At 41.7% G+C, this 15,856-nt stretch overlaps 2 protein-coding genes across 2 annotated transcripts in view; one reads left to right on the top strand and one right to left on the bottom strand.

Moving 5' to 3' along the window:
- Nucleotides 1-1,325: 1,325 nt before the first annotated feature.
- Nucleotides 1,326-11,998, bottom strand: cyldl (cylindromatosis (turban tumor syndrome), like). Its single transcript, XM_035653552.1, has 13 exons — nt 11,727-11,998; nt 11,007-11,453; nt 10,118-10,396; nt 9,812-9,890; nt 9,550-9,731; nt 9,186-9,351; nt 7,941-8,082; nt 5,531-5,562; nt 5,087-5,187; nt 3,873-3,981; nt 3,650-3,768; nt 2,475-2,688; nt 1,326-2,391 (listed from the first exon to the last, which is right to left on the bottom strand). Exons 2-13 carry the CDS (start codon nt 11,424-11,426, stop codon nt 2,207-2,209), a joined length of 2,028 nt encoding a protein of 675 aa, XP_035509445.1. The 5' UTR covers nt 11,427-11,453; nt 11,727-11,998; the 3' UTR covers nt 1,326-2,206.
- Nucleotides 11,999-12,558: 560 nt separating this feature from the next.
- Nucleotides 12,559-15,856, top strand: part of zc3h3 (zinc finger CCCH-type containing 3) — a 55,706-nt gene continuing 52,408 nt past the window's right edge. Inside the window, exons 1-3 of the mRNA XM_035653551.1 lie at nt 12,559-12,668; nt 13,543-15,025; nt 15,242-15,414. Coding sequence (XP_035509444.1) covers nt 12,623-12,668; nt 13,543-15,025; nt 15,242-15,414 — 1,702 coding nt within the window. The 5' untranslated portion in view covers nt 12,559-12,622. The remainder of the gene's footprint in view (nt 12,669-13,542; nt 15,026-15,241; nt 15,415-15,856) is intronic.

Here is a 15,856-nt window from a genome sequence, read left to right as displayed (position 1 = left end):
GCTAATGATTGCTATTGTCCAACATGGACGTAATTCATCAAGAGAATGGGCTTATAGTTGGTCTCTACAGCGTATGTACATTTATTTAAATTATTTCATAATTAGTTTTGAGCAACAGCCAGAGAATTGTAATTGTTCTGCTTATCACGGTTTTCACAGTGGAGGTTTCATTAAGGTTTCAGCAGCATCACAAGTTAACAAAAGCCACCATCTTGTTTGTTTGGGAGCTCACTGCTGAATTATTCCAAGAAAATACACCTCACTCTCGGTGGCTACCCCTCACACATACACAGATGCAGAGTCCCTTCACTCAGCCGTTAAACCAACATGACATTTCCCTGTCCGGCAAAGCTCACACTCACATTGATCTTTTATTCATGAATACCATTTAAAATGAATGTGTTAAATGTCTTGATGTTTGGTGTTCCCATCACTTTAGATTTTTTTTTCTGTGCTTTGATCTGACCTTCTTTCCTATAAATATCCCTTCTATACTAGAACTACGATCATATCTTTGTTTTAAACTTTATTTGATATCTTTATATGTGATTGGTTGACTCACCAAAAACTCACCAAAATACATTTAATTTATGCAGAAATGTTACATGTAAACCAGTGAGGGGGAGTTTGGAGAGGAATTCGGGAATTAAAAGTCTAGTCACAAATACTAAAACCAAAAGTTTGTGACCTGTGTTGTACTTTCCAGAAGCAGAGGTGCTAAATGAGAACATATTTCCTGCTGCTGAGGCACCAATAAAAAGAATCTCTGAGTTGCGGGAAACTCTAAGACATCCAGTTTATTTATGTCTTTAATAAACTCAACTATTGACTTAACAGGTTTATCAGGTTTTCAGAGGACAGGAATGTATACAGCTGAGTGTCATCAGCATAGTTTATAGTGAAACAGTGGGTCCTAATGCAACATACAGGAAGAGTGCACAAACTGAACAGCAGGGGACCAAAAATGTATCCCTGGGGAACACCACATAAAGTGAACCTTTATAAAACTGCACAGGACTCACACTTAGGCAAATTAAGGGCTTCCTCACAAATATTTCACTTCACTATTTCACTTTCATCAATGCAAATTTTATACTCTGAATATGACAGCAAAGAGTATGTAATATTGTAAGGAACCTTTTGAATTCAATAATTCAATAGCTGTATGCTGAGAGAATCACAAAGACAATTGACTAAACTACTGCCTAAATTAAACAAAACTGATGGACAGATATAAACTGAAAGAGTTCCTACATGAAGGTGTCACCAAAAATAGTAATACCTCTAAATATATGTAACTGTATCTATTTCAGTAACAAGACAAGTCAAAGTAAAAAGAAATCTTTATTCATTGTACCCTTTTTTTAAAGCCAGTACAATTAACAATAAACATGCAGTATATTGTTAATGGAAACGACTATTAGCCAGGACCCATACGTAGCCATTTAAGTGCAGTTTTCCCAACCTTGTAATTTACTGTACTGTCAATTAGGATAATGATGGATGCAAAAGTGCATTTCATATCAAAAAGCAACATATAATCTCTCCTGAGGTGAAATTCTAATTTCAAATATACAATATTCCAAGGAATCTGAACAAATTTAAAAATAAGCAAATTAACATTGTATTTACAAAAGCCCTGTATAGTGGCTTTTAAATTACAACAGCCCACCCAGAAATCATTACTATGTTGTCTTCTTTAGTGGATTATTTTGTCTGCAAAATTCACTTTCATTATAAAACTGTAAATATAACCCTTAAAGATAATTATCAGAAAGCAAATAGAAACCGTAAACTACAAAATCCTTATATTACAGTCCAACATGTCATTTATCTTTGCCAAGGCATGTCAGTGATTGTTAATTTCTTTTCCTTATAGTGCAAAATTACTGAGCAAGCGATGTCAGTTTGTACTTTTTCTTCATACATTATAGAAATAAAACAATATTATAAATTATTAAAGCCTCATAATACTTTCCCAGCACCACAAAGGCAGAAAATGCTATATATGTAGTATACATTTAAGAAGAACATTTAAAAACGTGTATGTATGTATGTGTATATACACATACATACACACACGATTTAAATGTTAATGCATTTACTTCCACAAAATAATGAAAGAATAACAAACAGAAAAATTAAAGCGACAATCATTTTGTTCTATTTACACACAAGCTGTGGGGTTTTCCAGTGCAGTGAAGAGTCAGCGATAGAGACACATGTTGGTGCTCTGATACAGGTACATGTAGGCGTCACAAAAGAGACGCTTAGCCACACCTTTCATGTCTCGAGGCACCTGATTGGCCAGCTCCGCGGGAGACATTTCCATGTACATGCCGACCTCAGGGCAGGCGTGAACCTCCGGGATGTTGAAGCCGTCTTTCTCTCCTGAACACAATGCACAACTGAGTCAAAGAGTGCACGTACAAATGGTGCACGTAATGAGACGAAGCATAAAAAAAAACACTCACCCTGTCTGTCTGCCATGCTGTCAAAGAAGATCCAGTCTTGGCTGTTTGGTCCGTGTTTGATGAAGGACACGTAGTGGCTGGTCTCGATGCAGAGCACGGCGAACAGCTCCAGTTTGTCTCTGGTCAGAGCGTGAGGTGTCCCGCGACCCAAGTAACCCTTGGGGATGTCCAGAGGAGTTCGTTGATGGTTCCGACGCTGAGGATGAGCGTGAACCTGGAAAAAAACCACAAAGAAATATTATGTTCTACTTTATTATTGAATTACTCAAACATTCAAGTGATTTAGCAAAATTGTTGAATAGTTTTCCTTTTTTTTTTTTTTCAATTTCCAGGGTTTCAGTACTACATAATAATAAATCCATTTTTTTTTTTTTACATACTTTCTAGTGTTTTTTGGAATGAAATGTAATATAATTGTTAAATCACAAGCCTCCACCCCACCTGCATGACTGCACTGGTGCCACTCTCACTAGACCACTCCACCAGGATTATATATCTCTCACCTTCAGACCAGAGTTCCCTCTTTTCCTTCCAAACCATCCCAGGCAGAGAGAGAGCATTTAAATTTAAAATGAACTTTTTCCCCCTTTATATATATATATATATATATTATATTATTTGGTCGATAGAGCCTCTATTGTTTGAAGTTAACAGGTAGTTTTGTGTTTTATAAGACTAGATTCCTGAGTCAATCCTATATTAATGACAAAAGAGAGAGAAATGCCAGATTACGGGTGTATTAATGATGTAAGTTAATGATGACCTAATTTATCATTAGTAGTATTTCTTTGACATTATTTAGATCTTTAACATCTTTAATTTTCCTTTGTACAGAAAATTAATCAACCCTTACTGAACCACCTTAAGCCGACCCTTGAATTATATAAATTGTGCATTAAATGTGCATCAGATGTTCTGTGAGCCAACGCCACCATCACAACAGCTTCTTCAACAATACAAATATATTTATATATTTATCAGAGAAGTATATTATTCAGAGCACCTGTGATTTCTGATCAGGATCAGAACACTGTAACACAGCTTTACCCCTCAATAGCAGCCAGAGCTGGTGAAGAGGTGAGCTCTATCACGTGGGAAAGTGGCGTTAATAGCCTTTCATTAATATTAAAGGCAGATACAATGATTTGTGTGTCAGACAATGATGCAAACAGCACCTGAGATGAACAAGTGTTGCAGAAGATTTTGAATCCCGTCTGGCTGAAAAGGGGATCCTTAAAACAGTCGGTGCACTCTTCCTGTGCCAAGTTTCCACACAGCATGCACTGCTGAGGACCTGAAACACACACACACACACACACACACACACAACGCATGTTGTATTCACTATGTCCATTTGTGTTACATCATATTCATCCACGTGTGTGTGTTTAGCAGAACCTTCAGAGAGGAGGTCGGTGATGTCCAGCTCCAGAGAGGGAATGATCTTGTCAAACATCTTGAATTTCTTCCCAAAGCGAGGCATCTGGAGGATGAGGCATGAAGGGACCTGCAGTTATGAGACAGCAAAGTAAAAAGATCAGACCGAATACACACAACTAAACTCATTCCAGGAGGTGGGAACTGTCCAACAGAGCCATCTGCTGGAGAACCAACCCAAGGACCATTGGATAAATACATTTCCAGAGCAAAAAGACAAGACGTTTTATATTAGTTGCACAGCCATTACACCTCGGAGTATGTACAAATACAAAATATTTGCTTGTTACAGTTAAAAAATGCAAAAATTAGAGCGTTTTATTTTAATATCACTACAATTAATCAGAACATTCAAGGAGATCATGCTCATGGGAGAGCTGGGAACTTCTTCAACTGACAGGAAAGGGGGGCGGGAGAGAGAGTGAGAGAGGAGATGACACGCACAGGTCGGATTCGAACCCCAGGTCGCTGCAGCAAGGACGCAGCCTCGGTACATGGCTCTACTAGGTGAGCTATCCAGGCGCCGCACTGCAACTCTTTTGTAAGAGTTCATTTTTCATGATGAAGTGTCTCAGGGTCTTTCCAAGTAGGTAGTCAGCTTTTAGGGGACACGTGTTAGATCGCTTTCATGGCGCGGTTCACTGTTGTCACCACAGCAGATTTTTCTGCCGCAGTCTCTGGTGAATTTACTAAATTCGAGTGATTTGGATTAATTCTGAGCAGATTATTTCCTGTGAATATTGCAACAGAGAAGAGATTGCTGATATTTTTAGGAACATTTTAAATGATTTTCTAGTATTTACTTAACAATCTTACATACTCCTTTTAGCCACATTCAGTGTTTTCTTCTCCCTGACGCTTGTTGTATTAGCTCTTTGGTTGCTATAACTGCGTCCTTTTATAATGCAGGACCATAAGATATAGGCCTACTGTGTATATTTTTAAGGTTTTCCACATGCCGTAAAATCAAGAAGGCTTTTGGAACCCTTTTTGAAGCTTTGGCGACCCCTACTGGGGCTAGAACCACATGGATTTTCAGCAGACAAAAATTGACAATGGGAACAAAGAGTTACTCAGAAATAACAATCAATCTTGTCCTCACCTCCGTTGTCCTCTTTTGGCACAATTTACTACAGTTTTCGTCTAAGAAAAAAAAAAAATCCATGCGTTCTCACCTCAGCCAGCTTGAGTCCTTCACTGTGGAAAGAATGTTCCAGCAGCTGCTGGACTGTAGGCAGCACCAGGCTGTGGTTCTGGTCAGAGACCATGAGTATGGCTGGTCAAATCGTCACAGCAACTCTGCTTCCTGGTGCCCAACTCTTGCATTTGCTCCCAGAAGATTTAAGAAATAAACTTCGCCATATATTCCTGGATAAGAGAGCAGGTCTCCATCCAACCATAGTGGGATGGATGCCGTTCGTCATCCTAATCAGAACCTAGAGGAGACGTGTATCCGCCTAATGGCTGGGCCAGCTTACCAATCAATGAAAGCCCACATCGAGTTTTCTGGACACCACCTCAGCTATAAGATCAAAGTTCTTGGTATCAGTGTGCGATAAGTCTGGACAATAGCCAAATTTAGTCGACCACCGTAGGACTGCGTTAGTAGCATTAGTTACTGTGGTCTGTAGTGTGAAGTAAGTGCTGTGATCTGGTGTGCATAAGAGATTGTGTGGTGGTCTGCATGTTGACGGTGGTCAGCTGCCAACAGATGAAGCCGCCACAGACACTTCTGGAGCTGGTACTTGTAGCAAGAAAGACCCGACTAGCGAGCACATGCTACCGATAGAGTAGCAGTGTGGCCGAGGTCATATCAGCGCACTGGTGGTGCTCCAGGACAGGGCCCGGATCTCACGATGACACAAAGTAGACACACAGGATGAGACACATCTCCTAAAAGCCTCTCAAGATCGAAAACCACGGAGCCGTGCTCCTGCCGCATAGTGCCCGTGACAGATCCCTCTTTGCACTCGTGCTCGGACTTGTATCAGGGCCTGTGCTGCGCACCTTGCCCATACGCCCGGCCCGGGTTCATACCCTGTCTCCGCAAACGGGGGGGGGTCAGCCGCATGCATCCCCCAGCTCCCCATTGGTTCGGAAATAGAGATCTGCCCGGTGCCACCCATCGATGTGTGCCTGCCTTCTGGTGGAACTGTGCTCACCCCTTACCTGGCCTTAATTCTGTTCAACCCTAAAATATGGAACAAAGAAACCCAAGTAACATAAAGGGTTAGTTATGTAAAGCCCTCCGCTGCCTCACCTCCAGTGCCTCACTGCTCACTCACTCGCATGCTCGACGTCAACTCATGTCACGTCACTCACTATCACTTTTTATTTTTTCCTTGCTGTGAAAGAACCCGTATAGCATAGACCTGCGCAGAGGGCCGTCAAATTGAGAGGAGTCCGCGTATGAAGCCAAGGTAAGAGGCGCTCTATTAATTATTACTCATACTAACATTTGCTTTCCGCCAAAACTTTATATCAGAGAACATGTAAGTTTATGGATGTAGCAGGGGGCCAAGTTCCCACCTTATTTTTGTATGATGTTCTGAATGTTTTTGGAGAATGTACTTCTTATATTTTTTATTGTTTTATTATTGGTTCTTTTAACGGAACTAAAATAAAATGAAACCAACAAACCAAACTGTATACTTGATTGTGTATTCTCTATGGCGACAAATGGCTCAACAGACGAATTCTGTTTTCCCACTTTATGGCAGAGTAAAGGCTAAAATCCTATCATTCATTGCTATGCCGGCTTGAAAGAGGCGGGCCTGGTCGACAATGTGTTATTTTGCTATTTTTATGTTGTTTACGAGCCATGTGTCGCGAATTTGAATCGGTTTTATAGTGGGAAAACAGTTTAAATTGCGCATAACAGCTTGAGGTGTTTTCCTCGTTTCCTTTGGTAAGATTTCGTGCTGGACCACAGTTATATTAAATCTAATAATTCAGGCGTGCGCCAACCGAAGTTTAGGAGTAGTTTCCAATCACAGCGCTACTCTCTATGCTGGGTTTCATCCAAGAGAACCATGGGGCCCTAACGGAACAATAACAGTGATAGCTCCGAATAAGCCAACAGCAGTACAGAAGACTAAAGCGAACCAAGACGTTTAATATACACACAAAGTCGTGATAAAGTAGCATTGGACAAAGAGTATACAGCCTAATCTAATAAATAGGACTATTGTTAATTTTTGGTGTGTTAAATTTATTGGGTTTCTGTGAGGGCTTCAAAGGAAATCCGCGAGCAAAAATGACCCCATAGGGGTTAATAAGCACCACATTTGAAAATAAGAATAAGATAGTATATTTAAGGTGGTGTTGGTCTCTTCTTGGTATTAATATTGTTAATTATGCCATTCACTCGTCTAATTCGTCTACGTGTAATGCCCAGAGATCCAAAGTGTTCCAAGATTATACATAGACACTAAGACCTAGCAGGAATTCACCCACCCCCCGCGCCCACAAAAAAAATCACCTAAGCAGTGTAAAAAAACAAAGAAGGATAACACCCGAGCTACCAGGGCGTCGCGACTACTCTAAGCAGACACGACAGATGAGAAAAACAAACAAGGATATCTATAAAAAGGCTTGCCTGTAGAGGTGGGTTTTGAAAATGTACTTGCAGAGATGTGAAACTAGTAAAGAATACTGTACAAGGGAGCAATTTTCAAAGCTCTCTCTCTCTTTTTATGTTTAATTCATTTAATTAACAGCCGAGAAACACTGCCTTCATGAGTGTGTGTGAAAAAATCTAAATCAGAAGATTAAAAAGCAAACACAGACAGTAAAATAGAAGTGAATTTAGTTGTTTCTTGTATTTAAGAAAGTTCTTGTGTTGAAAATGGACCTTGCTGATTATAGTACAAATATCGTTTACAGAGATCAGTCCGTCTGTAAGGTAAGAGATCATCCTATAAAATACTGATGTTTTTTGGACAATGGTCTTCAATAAACACGAACATAAACTTCCTCTGAAGACCTTGATGCATATTATTTATTGTCCTACGTTCAGATCATCCTGACCTGAAGAGGGCAGCGTCCATGTAGCAGGAGTTGCAGTGTCCTTGGATCCCCCTCATTCGTCCAATCAACATGTTGTTAACCTGCTCCGTGCTCATAGGAGGTACAGTCTCTGGCTTCCCTGTGCTGTGCTCCGTCTCTCTCTCTAAAGTAACACACACACACACACATCATTATGGATGAAACATGATGTGAATTGCATGTCCAGCTGCTCAGATAACGAGAATCAGTTTAAAAGCATTCTGTTCTTGAGCAGCCATTTGTGTACAGTTATTAGACAATCAATAAGGATAAAATATATGTATTCTGTACCATAGATACTTGAAGATATATTTTGGTGTGTTTTTCATGCTTTGTGTCAACAGTTTGTGTTTCCAGGAGTTTTTATTGACAATACAGGACAGCACTTGCTCCCAAATACTCATACATTTTATTGGTAAGCCTGGTATTGACTTCTGCTGCGGGCTCTGGTGAATTGACTACAGTTCACTACAGTTTTCCTTTCACCATAACATTATGGCAACGGCCGCCCAGAAATAACAGTTCAAATCCAGAAAAATGTATCTTGTTTTACAGAAAATCTGTGAATTTGAATGAAGAACTAAAACACAATATCCACATTGGGGGCTCCCACTGTACACTCAATTAAAAGTGTCCTCTATAACTGTGGTTCCCAACCTTTTTCCTTAAGGGACCCCTTTTCTATCATTGAGCAAACTGACTCCTCACTAAATGACATATTCTACGGATATTTCATATTATATTGAATGCATAACTAAACTGTAACAGTAAACACAATAGCTGCAGGAAGTTTGTCTAACACGAGTGATTTGGATGAGCAGATTATTTCCTGTGAATATTGCATCAGAAATGACATTCCTGATATTTTTAGGAACATTTTAAATAATTTTCTAGTATTTACTTAGTTTTTAACAATCATACATACTTAGAAAGTTTCTTTTTAGCCAAATTCAGTGTTTTCTTCTCCCTGACGCTTGTTGTATTAGTTCTTTGGTTGTTATAACTGCGTCCTTTTATAATGCAGGACCATAAGATATAGGCCTACTGTGTATATTTTTAGGTTTTCCACATGGCTTAAATTCAAGAAGGCTTTGCAACCCTTTTTGAAGCTTTGGCGACCCTTAGTGGGGCTAGAACCACTGCTCTATAACAACACATGGATTTTCAGCAGACAAAAATGTGACACAAACAGGAACAGAGTTACTCAAAACAGAAATAATAATCAACCTGCGTCATCCTCTTTTGGCATCATCTGGCTGTGATTGGCTGATGTGCTCTGGAATCGTGAGTCAGGACGGCAGGAGATAAGCTTCACAAACAGAGCTCGCTTCGGGGGACAAACGAAGATACGCTCCTTTTTAAAGGTACCGTCACTCACTCCTGTGTCTTCCTCCTGGAAACAGATATACGCGGAAGAATAATGTCATTACACCCAAGATTCAATTAAAGGACTAAATAAGCAATGCAAGAAAGAGAACCAACAGCACACCTAGGAGACTTTTTTTCCATATGATGTGTTTCCATAATTGTACATATTGCATGTTTCAATTAGACCTTAATCTGCACACTAACACGTCAATGTAAAGATTACCAGCTCTAGTCCAGCCATGGTATCCTTTCGATCAGGTAGCTTGCCGATCCAGCGGATGATTCCATATGTGTTGCCTTTACCCAGAGTCACCTCTACCAGGGAGTTCACGCTCAGAAGATCCCTGTACAGATCATCAGGGTTTGGGTCCAACAGGGGTGTATCAACGTCCATGCGCTCTGGCTCTACAGTGAGGAAACATGTGGGTCATACTTGGGTCAGATTTATAACAAATGTGGGAGATCATGTGAAGAGTTGTTCAGACCTGCAGGCACCTCTCCCTTAAAAACTGAATAAAGTGGAACTTCAACTGTGCCCCCCGTCTTTCCATTCTCATCTTTGTCCTGGAAACAGAAACAGAGAAACTGTATAAATGTCCTGGAAACGGAGAACTTTACACTGAAGGAAGTGATGATTTTAATTTGAAATCAGAAGGTTTGGTTGCATCATAGAACTGTACCAGCAAATACAAAAAATAAGATCAATCATTGCAAATCTGCATTTTAAAACATAATGAAAAGAACCAAAACACTATGGCCATTTAAACTAAAACAACAGAAATATTACTTACTGTGGAGATCTGAACAATATCTTGTCCATTCTCTACTCGCACATTCAACACCATCCCATGGAGACATTTATCATCGATGAAGTAGGTGACTCTCTCGCCTGGTTCCAGCTCCTCTGTTTCCGGCTGTGAGGAGGGCGCAGGGATGGAGGGTGACAGGGAGCTGGGAACGAGAGGCCTGACTCGGGAGAATGGGGCAAAAATGCCAGAATATTCGGAACAGCAGAAGAGGGTTCTATGTTGGTACTTCCCATCTGTGTTCCCCTTCCCCCTGTCGTCTCCCTGGGGGGGAGAGAAGCAAAGCAGCACGGCTGAATTAATGTCACTTACTCTCAGTTCAATACCTCTATCAATAAATCTTCATTTTACTGTTAATGATAAAAAAGCATACAGCAAAAACACACAACATAACACAGCTTATGTACCACGTGTTGTTGTTGCTTTATTATGTTTCTGTCCACAAAGTTACAAAGTACAGATGATCTGCGAGGTAAAATGACCGTTTCTTTCTATGGAGTCTGGTGGTCGAGTGATAGCTATATCTGGTCAAACAACAGGTCTGTCTCTGTAGGGATCCTTTTCATAAGGACGTCGGACACTGAGAATAACAATCTGAGCCTGTCAGTGGCAGAAACAAGCACTTTTAGTGGAAGAATTGAACTTAATTAAGGTTAATTAACTGTTTATTTCGACCAAAACCAGTGTTGGTGAGTGTTAGAAAGACTAACAAAGACGGTTCTGATGCGTTTCACTTTGGTTTTGTCCAGTTTGAAGTGTTGACGATTATCCACCAGGTAAAAATAGCTGGTTTTGTAAATGGAGTCTGGTGTGTTGGTGCTCTAGTAGCTGTGAACTTATATAATATATATATATATATAACCTTTAGTCTCACCTGCAGTTCAATGCCAAAGAAAGTTCCTGATAATGGAAGGGAATATGTCAGGTTTCCGATGTAGCGAATGATGCCTCTAAGCTTCTCTCCTCCTTCGTCCACAGTCACTGCAGTACCCTCAGTGAGTCCCAGCGCTGTTCGAAGAGCATCTCTCTCTCGGAACCACTTCAGCCTCTCTGCGTCGTCAGACAGTGCCTGCAGCAGCCCGGCTTCCTCTGGACTCAGCACCTCCAGAACCTTCACCTCTATGTCATAACACAACGGTGACTGGGAGCCCAGGAAGTAGACGAGCAACTTAGGGGAAGAATTAGCTCTTGTGTACTTGTATTTATAGATGAAACATATTGAACCGGCGTTGATGTGACCTGGGTGTTCAGGTTTTCTTGTTATGATGAAGTACTGGTATTCTGTTGACGACATGTTGCTGCAGCCAGATGCAGCAGGATACTGTACAGAAACACACACACACACACACACACACACACAGGTGTTACTACAATAACAACCCTATTTATGAATACTGAAGACAAATCTCAAGCTACCTCGCTAGTTATCTTAGCTACAGCTGAACCCAGGAACTGTTGTTAATGAAGTGAAATCAGAGCAAAACGTTGAATGTCACATTAACAGAACCGTGTTTAATGTAGAATAACGTTAGTTCAGACTGCTTTTAAGTTACTTTATCTACCATTCTTTAAGTCAGCGTTAGTCAGCGTTTACCTCGACTTGTTGAGCAGCTTTAACTTTCTGTTTTCATAAAAATCCTTCGCGGTCTTTAGTTTCACTTCCCCTTTCGTTTCATTTCAGTCGTCCTCGGTGTTTCTCTCACTCCTCCGCTGGAAAAGGACAGACTCAGTTTGTTTAACCTCACAAACTCTTTATATCAGCAATAATGCTTAATGTGTTTTTCCTCGAAACAGCTCGTTGAAGTTGTGAAGCGCAAACAGGAATATTTTGTGACGATGTTCAAATCCGTTCACAGTAAGCAGCGACGGGAGGTTCAGTCCCTCAGTCAGGTCTTACAGGCAACCTACTTTAAATAAAGGTTTGAATAAATAATACTATGTTTAAATAAATTTAATTACCGAAGCATATTGCATTCACTTGACAATTTATTTTTTTGTCTGTTTTTCTGAGTAATTGATTTTCTGAGTTTAGAGAGCCTTTGAAACCATAGACACATTAATTCCTTTATTTGGTTGGAAGTTCTTGCGGTAGTTCGAAGTATCGCCATAATTTTGGAAAAAAAATATTCAGAAAAACAGAAAAAAATATTCAGAAAAACAGAAAAAAATATTAAAAAACAAAAACAAACCAAAAAATGAATTACTCAGAAAAACCGGAGTTTTTTTCCCCAAGTGAATGCAACACGCTTCCGTAGCTTCGAGTCTGTATGAAATCCTTCCGAATAATCCTGTCAAATAAAACCAAAAACAATTTTACTGCGTGTGCAACCTGACACTTGCCTTTCAAAATAAAATACCAGCCTGCAAGACACAACTGCGGGAACACCGACCCTCTTACCGCAGACAGCTTCTCTGTGATTGGACAACACGTGCTACCTCATCCGCACGGGCCTGTGTCGTCGTCGCTTCGTGCTGACGGAGCGTGTAAACATGGAGGAGAGGGAATCGCTGAAGAGACAAATTGAACTCCTACAAAGTAAAATCTTCTTTATTCAACGCGGACGGTTTGTTGAGCAGCAGGCCGGTTGGAGAACGGTTAATAACGGTTGCGTCCGTTGCGTCCAGAGCCGTTGAGCGACCGTTGGCGCTTGTGTTTACCCGTTAAACGTTAAGCTTTCACACGCGTGTTAAAACGAGATGTTGGCGTCTTTTGACTCGCTTATACTTGACATTATGTGCTCCATATTCAGTCTGTGTTGTTGGTAAATAACTCACTTGTTAGCTGTTTGTGCTGTCAACAAGTGGGGTTAACTGTGCGCTGCCGTAACAACACAGATTTATGTACTTTATCTCTTAATTTAAAGTGTAAAGCTGACACTATATACTGCAGTTAGTAACCAAATCAACACATTTACTTGGGGCAGAATTTAACTCAACCTTTTTCCTTTAAGGGTCCCTTTTCTGTCCTTTAGTAATCTGATTTAAGTGACATATTTTATGTAATATTCGAAACTGTACAATAACCCCGTTACTGAACTTAATAACTGCAAGATTATTGTGTAAAATTAGTGATTTGAATGAAGTTTGAGATTCCTGTTTTATGTTTTCTGTGTTGTGTATTTTTAAAATAATTTGTAACTATCATACAGACTTACTAGGCTTCTTTTTGTTGATAAAATCCAGTGTTTTCTTGTCTCTGGAGCATTATTATATTAGACAGATTACTAATAATGCATTAATCCCACTTTACCGATAATGTGTTTAAACTCACACACAGCTGGTGCAACCAGAGATGCTGTAGAGGTTTTTTATTGCACCTAAACTATCTACATCTACATATTCTGTTGGGAAAAACAACTGTTGCTGCTGCTTATCGTTTATCTCTAAACTCTTTATTTCCAAATTCCCAGATCTCATCAATAGACATAAGAGCGTCCATGGCGACACTCCATCCACAAGAGTCGAGCAGAGGCAGCAGCCAGAAGCTCCAACATCAGCCAGAGGTCACAGCACATCTGTCATCGCGCCTCACAGCTCCAGAGGGAGGCCATGTGCTCCTCAGAGCCATGGAAGTTGGAGGAAAACGTACTCGCTGAATAACAAGAACCCCCAGTCCTCCGCTGGCCGTCCCTCGGCTTCTGCCTCCTCCTCCGTTCACCCGTCTAGTTCCCGCGGCGTATCTCACAGCAGCTCACTGCCCAGCCGCAGCAGAGGGGACGAGAGTGTCAAAACTGCCACTTCACCTTCAGGGATCCCTCATCAGAAGAGAGGAGGGCATGTGGAGAGCATCGCAGGGTTTAGAGGAGTGGCAGCGGAGGTAAAAAGCACAGACACTCTCAGTAAAACAGGGGCGGCGTCTGAGCACGGGGATGGAAAAGGAGTTTCGACAGACGCTGCCGTGCAACGTGAAATGCTTCACAGACAGACTCAAGAACTTCAGCAGAGGGCTGAGAGCAGGCACGTAGTCCTGCCACAAAAGAAAGCCAGTAGACGTTCAGAAGTGCCCTCAGTGAAGGCCGACACCTCCACCAGTTTGCAGAGCGGCCCTCAAGCAAAGACTAAACCTTCCCCAACAAGCAAAACCAGCGCTGGGACTAAACAGGCTATTACTGCGACAACTCCGGCTATTCTCCCCACTAAGAATATTGTAGCACCCCCGTCTGCGCCGTCTAAAGCATCAAAACAAGCTTCCACTAACCCCGCGTCTCACACCAGCCAGGGCCAAGCCGGGGCATCCTTTTTGAAAAAATCCAAGTTCACTTGGGTGAAGAGCCAGAGCGTGGGGGGAGTGGAGCCTCGTTCCATCTCCGCCCCCACAGGCAAAGCTGTAACTGGTTCCCCAACGTCAGTGTCAAAGGCTGGAACTGGAAGCTCTCCTTTAATCGCAGTCAGTAAGAGAACTCCTGCCAAGAAGTTACCTCGAAAGCTGAGTCCGGTCGCTGTAGCCCCCAAGACCTCCAAGTACAAATGGGTCTCCTCCTCTGCAGGAGCCCAAGCTAAAATATCTCGAAAATCACTATCGCCCAGAGCCCTGGCTCCGTCCCAGAGAGCTCTGGAGAAGGGAGAGTCCACCAGGAGACTCAGAGCACCCTGCACTCCCTCTGCCAAGATTAAAAAGGGGATTGCGGGTTCCTCCAGCAGCTCCTCGCTGAGTAGCCGCTACCGCTGGAAGGCTGGAGGTCAGAGCACGTCGGCAGCAGTGACAGGAGGGGCAGCGGCGGCCCGTCGTAGATCTGCTTTCCACTGGACGTCAGAAAAAAGCAACAAGGGAGCGAAAGGAGGGCTTCTTGCTTCCCCAGCTGTAATCCAACGTAGCTCCCTTCCGCCCTCCTCCTCCCCTGCGGGGTTCAAGCTCCGCAGCAGGATGAAAATCATTAGGAAGTCTGCTAATAGGTAAGTGATGGAAACACGCACACAGTCTGTGCGTTTCCTTATATCTGCTCTCAGAGAAATGATGTTCTTTTCAATTTGTTTTGTCTGTCTTTTGCCAGAAGGTGGCAGCAAAGCACTATTGTTTGTATACATGAATTAACTCTCTATATGATATGCTTAAAAGTAGCTGTTAGTCTGTTACTGATTACACTTTTGCCCTTTATCCTGTGACCACAGTGGAGGGGGATCAGAGAGGGGGACCAGCCCGGCAGCAGTAAAGTTCTCCCCACGGGGCCGCATGCACAGCTCCACCAGGAGTCCCGTAGGAGTTAGGAGGACACCCACCAGGGAGCTTGTGTCTTTTGGGAGACACAAGTTGAGGCGGCTCCCCACCACCTTCTCAAGGACAGGTTAGAAGCACACTACAGACTAAAAGTACAAATATATTGTTGTGAAGTGCTTTTTTCATTTCATTAAGATCATTATTCTACAGACTCACTCATACTCACCCACTGCTTAGTCGATAAGAATTACACCCCACAGCCATTTGGTGGTGCTATGACAACTTGTTTGGACCAGTAACTCACCGACTGTCCATCAAGCATTCAACAGTCTTACATCCCCAAAGAGTTCTCCAGTCCTGCAGGATCTCCTGACGTTCCCACCTAACTGGGACCAAACTGGGACCAAACTGGTCACAATAAGTCTACTGATTAGAATATTACTAATTTGTATTAACTGTTAATATTATTTTAAAGGTCCAGTGTGTAACATTTAGGAGGCTCTATTGGCAGAAATGAAATATAATATGCATAACTATGTTTTCATTAGTATATAATCATTTGACTGTAG

This window comes from Morone saxatilis, unplaced genomic scaffold (assembly GCF_004916995.1).
Source record: "Morone saxatilis isolate NCDOM2014 unplaced genomic scaffold, NCSU_SB_2.0 Contig12, whole genome shotgun sequence".
Classification (NCBI taxonomy): Eukaryota; Metazoa; Chordata; class Actinopteri; family Moronidae; genus Morone; species Morone saxatilis.
Note: the sequence above shows the minus strand (reverse complement) of the source record. Positions and strands in the feature narration are given on the sequence as shown.

Coding starts and splice junctions, on each gene's coding strand:
- cyldl (XM_035653552.1), bottom strand. CDS start 11,426: ATGTCGTCAACAGAATACCAGTACTTCATCATAACAAGAAAACCTGAA. Junction 9,891..10,117: donor ATATTGTTCAGATCTCCACA/GTAAGTAATATT, acceptor TTCTGTTTCCAG/GACAAAGATGAGAATGGAAA. Junction 2,689..3,649: donor GCAACACTTGTTCATCTCAG/GTGCTGTTTGCA, acceptor GTTTTTTTCCAG/GTTCACGCTCATCCTCAGCG.